This window comes from Nothoprocta perdicaria, unplaced genomic scaffold (genome assembly GCF_003342845.1).
Source record: "Nothoprocta perdicaria isolate Ctin4 unplaced genomic scaffold, notPer1 scaffold_288, whole genome shotgun sequence".
NCBI lineage: Eukaryota > Metazoa > Chordata > Aves > Tinamiformes > Tinamidae > Nothoprocta > Nothoprocta perdicaria.
This window is the reverse complement of record NW_020455519.1, coordinates 660,665-670,236: the sequence shown is the minus strand read 5'-3', so window position 1 is coordinate 670,236 and position 9,572 is coordinate 660,665. Positions and strand designations below refer to the sequence as shown.

Genomic DNA, 9,572 nt, shown 5'->3' with positions numbered 1-9,572 from the left:
TGGATGGGTGGATGGATGGATGGATGCATGAGTGGATGGGTGGGTGGATGGATGGGTATGTGCCTGAATAGATGGATGGGCATCGGAGTGGGTGCGTGTGTGGATGGATGGATGGATGGATGGATGGATGGGCAAGTGGGTATGTGCCTGGACAGATGGATGGGCTTGGGAGTGGGTGTGTGTGTGGATGGATGGGTGGGTGGATGGATGGATGGATGGATGGATGGATGGATGGATGGATGAATGGATGAGTATGTGCCTGGATAGATGGATGGGCTTGGGAGTGGGTGCGTATGTGGATGGAAGGGGTGGATGGGTGGGTGGGTGGATGGATGGATGGGCAAGTGGATATGTGCCTGGATAGATGGATGGGCTTGGAGGTGGGTGGATGGTTGTGTTGGTGGGTGTGTGTGTGGATGGAAGGGGTGGATGGATGGATGGATGGATGGATGGATGGATGGATGGATGGGTGGATGGATGGATGGAGGGATGGACGGATGGAGGTTTAGAAGAGTGAACAGGTGAGTGGGTGGATGGATGCATGCGTAGATGGAGAGGTGGAAGGGTGGATGGATGGATGGATGGATGGATGGATGGATGGATGGATGGATGGATGAGGGGGTAGAAGGGTGGATGAATGGATGGCATGGTTTAGTAGGCATGGTGAGGATGGGTTTATGGTTGGATTTGATGATCTTAGAAGTCTTCTCCAACCATAATGATTGACTGAATTAATGAATGGGTGAGTTGGTGGATAGGTGGACATAAGGAGGGGTGGGTGGGTAGATGAATGGGTAAGTGGGTGGGTGGGTGGATGGGAGGGTGGGTAGGTGGGTGGACGGATGGATGGATGGATGGATGGATGGATGGATGGATGGATGGATGGATGGATGGATTGCATGGTTTAGGAGGCACAGTGCTGGTGGATTTATGGTTGGATTTGATGATCTTGAAGGTCTTTTCCGACCATAATGATTCTATGATTCTGCGGCTGGGTGGGTGGATAGGTGGATAGATGGATGGCTGGGTGTGGGATGAGAGCACATAGAAGTAGATGCCTGGGTGCATGGATGCTTGTGGAGAGATGGGGGAGGAAAAGGGGTGGGCACATGGATGGATGGATGGATGGATGGATGGATGGATGGATAGATGAATGGATGGATGAATGGGTGGGTGGGTGGTGATGTACGGGGGAGCTCACGGCGGTCCCTGCTCCCTCTTTTTGCAGTGCTCGCCGTGCCGTTGGTGGACAAGGACAGCGGGGCTGTGGTCTGCGTCATCCTGGTGAGCAGGCCACATGTGGGTCCCCACAGGCACCTCCTGAGGGACCCCAGCACGGTGCTCAATGGGGAAGGGGCAGAGGGCCCGGACGCCTGGGTCCTCAYGCCACGGTCCCCCCTTAGGTGCACTGTGGCCCCTTGAGCGATGCGGACGAGCAGAACCTGCGGGCTCTGGAGAGACACGTGAGTGATGCTCGGTGCCCACGGCCACGTGCCGCGCACACACCGGGGGACACGAGGGAGCCCGCGGCTCCCCGTCACTGACGCCACGTGCCCTGCAGACCCTGGTGGCCTGTCGGCGCCTGCAGGCGCTGCAGAAGCTGCAGCCCTGGCCTCGCGTCAGCCTCTCCACCAGCTCCTCGCAGACCTCCCTGGCCAAGGCGGAGAAGGCGGCGAGCAGCAACTACAGCGAGCTGGACTGCAAGATCCTGCAGCTGTGCGGTGAGCGCGGCGCCCGCACCCATGGGTGGGACCCCTTGTGCCGGCGGGACCCCGCGCTCACGACCCCACCTTGGTCCTCCTGCAGGAGAGCTCTACGACCTGGACGCCGCCTCGCTGCAGCTCAAGGTCATCAACTATGTGAGTGGCCAGCGCTGCTCTGCTCAACCCTGGGGCATTGCCTGAGCACCCTTGCTCTGTGGGACACCTCGGAGCTTCATTTAACTGAACCCTCCTCAGAAAGCAACCATCAATAACATCCAGAGTGAACAGCCTTGTTGTAGATATCTGTAGTCTCCAGAGTTAACAGCCTCCCCTTGGCCTTGCAAACCCAGAGAAGGAAACAGAACCTAGTTATCCCCATCCCAGAGGTCCTCTTCTCGCTCTGTAGCATCCTCTACTCAACCAGGGGTAAGGCCTAGAGTGAGCATCCTTGCCCTATCCATCAGTAGTCTCCAGAGTGAACGCGTTCAGCCTGGGAGGAGCTCTGGGTGCAGCAGGGCAGGAGGTGGAAGGCAGGCAGGACCCTGAGGGTGGGCTCTTGGTGGCATCTCTCCGCAGCTGAAGCAGGAGACTCAGTCGCTGTGCTGCTGCCTGCTGCTGGTCTCGGAGGACAACCACCAGCTCTTCTGCCAGGTGGGACACCAGGATGGGATGGGGTGGGCACATGTGGCTCAGGGGGGACGGGCTGCAACGCTCATGGCTCCCGCTGCTCTCTCTTGCAGGTGGTGGGCGACCGTGTCCTCGAGGAGGAGATCAGCTTCTCCGTAAGCGAGCAGAGCCATGGGGAGAGTTGGGCATAGGGGACAGCACCCTGGGGATGGGACCTACGTGTGCTGGACACCTGGGTGCACCCCAGGAATGGGGCTCCTCACCGTCTCCTCTGTGCCCGCAGCTCACCTTCGGGCGCCTGGGGCAGGTGGTGGAGGACAAGAAGCCCATCACCCTGAAGGACATCAGCGAGGTGGGTGCCCGTGCCCCGTGCCACTGCCCCGCATGGTCCTTTGTCCCTCCTCTGTCAGGGACATRGTGCCACCATCCCACAGCGCTTTATCCACAGCCAGAGGGTCCATGTCTTGGGAGCCACCAGCCCTGGTGGTAGAGCAGGGCTGAGTGTCCCCAGTGTCCCCATGGCTGGCCCTGAATCCCAGCTTCCTGGCCAGAACAGCCCGCTCTGCTCCTGGCACCCCATGACCCCAGCACCATGCAATGCCAGCACCCCATATCTACAGCAGCCCATGGCCCCAATGTCCAATGGGTCCAGCACCCCATGGCCCCAACATCCCGTGGCCTTGGAACCCCACTGCAACAGCACCCAATAGCCCCAGTACCCCATAGCCCCAGTACCCAATGGCCCCAGCATCCCACGGGCCCACTGTTGCAGCGCCCAGTAGCCCCGGTGGCCCCAGCACCCACAGCCCCATCATCCCATGGGCCCAGTGCCCAACATACTCAACACCCAATGGTCCAACACCCCATGACCCCAACATCCCACAGCCCCTGCACCCCATGGACCTAGTTCCCAATGGTCCCAGTACCCCATGGCTTTGGTACCCACCGTCCTGGCACCYCATGGTCCTGGTGCCCCGTGGTCCTGGTGCCCCATGGCCCCCACACCCCATGGCCCCCCTCGCCTTTCTCCCCTCTTTCAGGAGGAGCTCAAGCAGCTGAACAACATGCTGGGCTTCGAGGTCACCTCCATGCTCTGTGTCCCTGTCAGCAGCCGGGCCACCGCACAGGTGGTGGCCCTGGCCTGTGCCTTCAACAAGCTGGGTGGTGAGAGGTGAGCGGGGGACACACGGGGTCCGGCCCGGGGGTGCCATGGGACACATCTCAGCCCTGGCTTTCGCCCCGCAGCTACACGGATGCRGACGAGCACAAGATCCAGCACTGCTTCTGCTACACCTCCACGGTGCTCACCAGCACCTTGGCCTTCCAGAAGGAGCAGAAGCTCAAGTGTGAGTGCCAGGTGAGAGAAGAGCAGTTTTGCCATGTCAGGCACCCACGGGAGCAGCTGGCAGTGGTGGGGATGTCACCTCAGGTCCAACCCCATCAACTCCTCTGCCTTATCCCCATCCTCCTTTGAGCAGCAAGAAGGGCAGGCATGTGGTGCCCAGGTGCCTGGATCCCTCGGTTGGTTGCCTGGGCTTGGATTCTCCCATCCTGCCTGTCCCATCTGGACCTCTTGGGTCCCCATCCATGCTTATTGCTAACGTTGACCCCTCTGTCCCCACCAGGCCCTGCTGCAGGTGGCAAAGAACTTGTTCACGCACTTGGGTAGGTGGCTCGGTCAATGCTGCCTCTTGGGCCATCATGGGGCAAGTCCCTGCAGCCTGGGGGAGACCTGGTCCTGGGGGCTGCTCAGGGGAGGGGTAACGTGCACACATGCATGCACACGAAGCTGCAGAGCTACTCTGTACACACGCATGTGCACGTCCACGTGCAGCCTTGCATGCACTTGGGGCCAGCTGCGTGCACACACGCTGCGTGCATGCGCCACATGCGTGCAGAACCACGTGTGGTGCGTGCACACATGCACATTGCATGCATGCACATGCAGGTGCGCTGCATGCCCACGTGTTGCGTGTTGCATGTCATGCTGCACACATGCAGTAACTCAAGCATGCACACGTGCACATGCATGAGCTCTGAGGGCAGCATGGGCAAGCGTGTTGACGACGCTTCTCCTCGCCACAGACGACGTGTCCGTTCTGCTCCAGGAGATCATCACGGAAGCCCGAAACCTCAGCAATGCCGAGATGTGAGGAGCTGATGGCGTGGGCGCTGGTGGGGTGGGGGACCAGGATGCTGCGTGATGTGACTCAACGTGGCCTCTCTTGCAGATGYTCCGTGTTCCTGCTGGACCGGCTCAGCCACGAGCTCGTGGCCAAGGTGTTTGATGGCGGCGTGGTAGACGACGAGGTGAGCAGGACACAGATGGTGATGGGGACAGTGGGTGTTTGGAGCCACTCTGAACCTGATGTCCCCCCTTGGCCTGCAGAGCTACGAGATCCGCATCCCTGCAGACCAGGGCATTGCTGGGCATGTGGCAACCACTGGCAAGATCCTTAACATCAAGGATGCCTATTCCCACCCACTCTTCTACCGCGGTGTGGACGACAGCACYGGCTTCCGCACCAGGAACATCCTCTGCTTCCCCATCAAGAATGAGAATCAGGGTGAGACAGGGCCAGGGTGGCGTTCGGACACCTCCATGTCCCTTCATGAGGTTTTGGTGGCTCTGGTGGCCTCTCTGACTCTCCCACTCTGCTCCCAGAGGTCATTGGTGTTGCAGAGTTGGTCAACAAGATCAACGGGCCTTGGTTCAGCAAGTTTGATGAGGATCTGGCCACCGCCTTCTCCATCTACTGCGGCATCAGCATTGCCCATGTAAGTGTTGGGGACACCCCAGCTCCATGATGGTGCCACCTGGGTGGGCAATGTGGATAGGAGACTCTATCTCCATCCCAGGTTGGTGATGGGGAGAGGAGAACCCATCTCCAYCCTGGAGATGAGGAAAGGAGAGCTTGTCTCCATCCCAGGTTGGTGATGGGGAGAGGAGAACCCATCTCCRTCCTGGAGATGAGGAAAGGAGAGCYTGTCTCCATCCCAKGTTGGTGATGGGGAGAGGAGAACCCATCTCCRTCCTGGAGATGAGGAAAGGAGAGCYTGTCTCCATCCCAKGTTGGTGATGGGGAGAGGAGAACCCATCTCCATCCTGGAGATGAGGAAAGGAGAGCTTGTCTCCATCCCAGGTTGGTGATGGGGAGAGGAGAACCCATCTCCATCCTGTGCAAGGGGGAGAGGAGAGCCTGACTCCATCCTGGAGATGGGGAGAGGAGAGCCCATCTCCATCGCAGAGATCCAGAGGGCCAGCCCCACTCCTGGCCATGCTCATACCTTGCTCCCCCTCCGCAGTCCCTGCTCTACAAGAAGGTGAACGAGGCGCAGTACCGCAGCCACCTGGCCAACGAGATGATGATGTACCACATGAAGGTGAGCCACCATGGCGGGCTAGGATTGGCACTAGGGCAAGGTCTGGGACCTGGTGAGGTGTGCAAATGAGATGTCGAGCCGGTTCCTGCTCCAGTCATGCAATGGGGGCATCTCAGGGGATGCAGGTGGACAGCAAGTRACCAACACTGTTTGAGTCATCCTTGAACCCCATCCGAAACCCCAAAGGAGGTGTTTTTGGGCTGAAATGGCCCAGGAGCAGCTCCASGGGCCACTGGTCTCACCCGCAGGTCTCGGACGATGAATACACCAAACTGCTCAGCGAGGGCATCCAGCCCGTGTCRACCATCGACCCCAACTTCGCCAGCTTCACCTACACGCCGCGCTCGCTGCCCGAGGACGACACCTCTATGGTGAGTGCTGGTGGCCAAGGGCTGGGCAAGGAGGGTCTCCCAGCTCTGTTGCAGCCCCACGTGTGCCCTTGGTCATGTCACCCATCCCAGCACGGGGTGGGACATCTRCAGCAGCAGGACTGCCTGCTATGGCCAGGGCACCTTCCTGCTTGCTGGGCAGAGGTATGGGGGGCCCTTGGCCCCCAGGCTGTCACCACTGTGCGTGCTGTCCCCTCTGCAGGCCATCCTGAGCATGCTGCAGGACATGAACTTCATCAACACCTACAAGATGGACCGCCAGACGCTCACCCGGTGGGTCTCCAGGCCAGGCCAGGCTCTTGGTCCCTTGTGGCATGGTTGGGTTGCTCCTCGTGGGATTTGTCCCCAAAGCACTAGCTGGTGGCATGGGAGGGGATCGGGACATCCAGGTCCCCTTCCTTGGGCATCTCCCCTTGCCCTGTGCCTCAGTTTCCTCCAAATATCCATGCTGTGCGCTGGTGTGCATGGAACAGGGCATGCGCATGGACATGTGGCTGGACAGGGTTGGGGACATGGAGGGGACGTGTCCCCGGGTGCCCTGCTCACCTGCACATGGCCAGGTTCTGCCTGATGGTGAAGAAGGGCTATCGGGACCCGCCGTACCACAACTGGATGCACGCCTTYTCCGTCTCCCACTTCTGCTACCTGCTCTACAAGAACCTCGAGCTGGTCAACTACCTGGAGTAAGGCCCTGCCCGTCCTCATCCTCAGCCCAGGCTGTCCTCTTGTCCCCTTTGCCCAGAGCTCTCTCCCCACCAGGGACATCGAGATCTTCGCCCTGTTCATCTCCTGCATGTGCCACGACCTGGACCACAGAGGCACCAACAACTCCTTCCAGGTGGCCTCAGTGAGTGCTGGACACAAGGAGGGGACACTGCGAGCACTGAGGACRGGTCCCTTGGGGCAGGAGGGACATGGGGACGGGTCCACACACTGATCCCAGTTCCTCTTCCCTGTAGAAGTCCGTCCTGGCAGCGCTGTACAGCTCAGAGGGTTCCGTCATGGAGGTGAGGACAGGAGGGCACCCTCCTTTCCCAGTTGTCCGTGGTCGGGCGGGTGGCAGTGTCGGCGGGTTCCGACCACATCCCGCGCTGCCACCGGCTCCCACAGCGCTGCTTCTCCCACAGAGGCACCACTTTGCCCAGGCCATCGCCATCCTCAACAGCCAGGGCTGCAACATCTTCGACCACTTCTCCCGCAAGGTGCGTGGCAGGCTTCCAGCATCCTCGCGGAGATGTCTGCAGACATCTGCATGGCATGTCCCCTCCTGGACACCCCTCTTTCCCATTGCATCACCCATGCTTCGTGCAATGACGTGCAAAAACCCAGCGTGCTCCTGGTTGGTTTGCCCTGGTCTGCACATCACTGCTGTCAGTGCAAGGTCCCTCTGTTGACACCACTTGGGGACATGGGTGCAACCCCACATGTTGGCGTTGCCCCCGCTTCTYGCTGTGCACATTGCAAGGGGTGCTGGTCTGGTGACACTGGCCACGCTGTCTGCCCTTGCAGGACTACCAGCGCATGCTGGACCTCATGAGGGACATCATCCTGGCCACGGACCTGGCCCACCACCTGCGCATCTTCAAGGACCTCCAGAAAATGGCAGAAGGTGAAGCGGGGCGCCGAGGAGGGCCCACGGGTGCAGTGGGCATCGCCACCACCTCCAAGGCCCTAATGTCCATGTGGGCACTGGCCTTGGGGCTGCGAGGTGGAATGGCATGAYCCAACCATCCCCAAAGCCCTTGTGCAGGTGGCTAGGGGCAGAACGGGCTGCAGGACCCCTATCTCGCAACCCAAGGGTCTCCTCTTCTTGCTCGGCAGTTGGCTATGACCCCAAGAACAAGCAGCACCACAGCCTGCTGCTCTGCCTGCTCATGACGTCCTGCGACCTCTCGGATCAGACCAAGGGCTGGAAGACCACCAGGAAGATCGCGGTGAGCACTGCGCAGCGCGTCGCGCCCGTGGGCAGCCCCGCGTGGGGTCTGCATGGCCCCGTGGTGGGCTGAGGCCGGCGGCCTCCAGYGCTGACAACCTCCTCTGCTCAGCCCTGGGGAGGCCACGTCCGGAGCYCGTGTCCAGCTCGGGGCTCCCAGCACAGCAGGGATGTGGAGCTGCTGGGGAGAGGCCAGCGCAGGGARTGAGGATGATGAAGGGCCGGGAGCATCTGCCCTGGGAGCGAAGGCTGYGAGAGCTGGGGCTGCTCSGCCTGAGGAAGAGGAGGCTGAGGGGGGACCTGGGCAGTGTCCATAGACACCTCAAGGGAGGAGCGAGGAGGACGGGGCGGCCTCTTTGCACTGGTGGCCACTGATGGAACTGGAGGAACCGGCCACAAACGGGAGCACCAAAAGTTCCCCAGGAACTTCAGGACAAAATTCTTAAGAGTGAGGGTGGCCGAGCCCTGGAACAGGCTGTCCAGAGAGGCTGTGGAGTCTGCTTCTCTGGAGACCTTCCCAACCTGCTTGGACACAACCTGTGCCACGTGCTCTAGGTGACCCCATGTGTGCAGGAGGGTAGGACCAGATCACAGAAGGTTCAAGGTTGGAAGGGACCTCTAGAGATCATCTAGTCCAACCTTCCTGCTCTAGCAGGGACACCCAGAGCATGTGGCACAGGGTGGCATCCAGGTGGGTTTTGAAGACCTCCAGAGCAGGAGACTCCACAGCCTCCCTGGGCAGCCTGTTCCGCTGCTCTGTCACCSTCACAATCAAGAAGTTCCTCCTCACCTGGAGATGGAACCTCCTGTGTTGCAGCTTGCGCCCATTACCCCTTGTCCTGTCACTGGCCACCACTGAGAAGAGCTTGGCCTCCTCCTCCCTACAATCTCCCTTCATGTATTTATACATGTTAATATATGACCTTTAGAGGTCCCTTCCAACCTCAAGGRTTCCACCATTCTGTGATTCTCCCCTTTAGGAGCTTATCTACAAGGAGTTCTTCTCCCAGGGAGATCTGGTAGGTGCTGCATCGGGGGGCTCAGGGCATCCCCAGCGTCCAAAGGGGGCTGGTGGCCTTGGGACCCGCTGAGCGCCCACGTGCTGGCACYGCAGGAGAAGGCCATGGGCAACCGCCCGCTGGAGATGATGGACCGGGAGAAAGCCTACATCCCCGAGCTGCAGATCAGCTTCATGGAGCACATCGCCATGCCCATCTACAAGTGAGTGCCCACCGCTGCCCTCCGCATCTTCTCGCTGTGGGTCCCTCCAGCACGGCTCCTTCATGCCTGGTGTTGGGGTCTTTGAGGGTCTGCAGCTGCATGGGTGCAAGGGAGCTGCAGCTGCATGGGTGCAAAGGGTGCTGCAGCAGTGCGGGTTTCTGCAGCAGTGTGCATGCAAGGGATGCTGCAATCACGTGGGTGCTGTGGCCACTTGGGTGCAAGGGGTGCTACAGATGCGTGGGTGCAAGGGAAGCGGCAGCAGCATGGGTGCTGCAACACAGTGAGTGCAAGGGATGCTGCAGAAGCATGGGTGCT

At 60.2% G+C, this 9,572-nt stretch overlaps 1 protein-coding gene across 1 annotated transcript in view; it reads left to right on the top strand.

The window, feature by feature from the left end:
- Window positions 1–9,572, top strand: part of PDE2A (phosphodiesterase 2A) — a 48,738-nt gene that overhangs the window by 37,878 nt on the left and 1,288 nt on the right. The window contains exons 6-30 of the mRNA XM_026041568.1: window positions 1,229–1,284; window positions 1,404–1,463; window positions 1,562–1,721; window positions 1,807–1,859; window positions 2,280–2,354; window positions 2,444–2,485; window positions 2,614–2,682; window positions 3,371–3,501; window positions 3,576–3,687; window positions 3,956–3,995; window positions 4,416–4,479; window positions 4,562–4,640; window positions 4,720–4,897; window positions 4,996–5,108; window positions 5,637–5,714; window positions 5,963–6,085; window positions 6,306–6,376; window positions 6,664–6,786; window positions 6,863–6,950; window positions 7,063–7,110; window positions 7,231–7,305; window positions 7,613–7,712; window positions 7,925–8,037; window positions 9,017–9,055; window positions 9,151–9,257. Coding sequence (XP_025897353.1) covers window positions 1,229–1,284; window positions 1,404–1,463; window positions 1,562–1,721; window positions 1,807–1,859; window positions 2,280–2,354; window positions 2,444–2,485; window positions 2,614–2,682; window positions 3,371–3,501; window positions 3,576–3,687; window positions 3,956–3,995; window positions 4,416–4,479; window positions 4,562–4,640; window positions 4,720–4,897; window positions 4,996–5,108; window positions 5,637–5,714; window positions 5,963–6,085; window positions 6,306–6,376; window positions 6,664–6,786; window positions 6,863–6,950; window positions 7,063–7,110; window positions 7,231–7,305; window positions 7,613–7,712; window positions 7,925–8,037; window positions 9,017–9,055; window positions 9,151–9,257 — 2,197 coding nt within the window. The remainder of the gene's footprint in view (window positions 1–1,228; window positions 1,285–1,403; window positions 1,464–1,561; window positions 1,722–1,806; window positions 1,860–2,279; window positions 2,355–2,443; window positions 2,486–2,613; window positions 2,683–3,370; window positions 3,502–3,575; window positions 3,688–3,955; window positions 3,996–4,415; window positions 4,480–4,561; window positions 4,641–4,719; window positions 4,898–4,995; window positions 5,109–5,636; window positions 5,715–5,962; window positions 6,086–6,305; window positions 6,377–6,663; window positions 6,787–6,862; window positions 6,951–7,062; window positions 7,111–7,230; window positions 7,306–7,612; window positions 7,713–7,924; window positions 8,038–9,016; window positions 9,056–9,150; window positions 9,258–9,572) is intronic.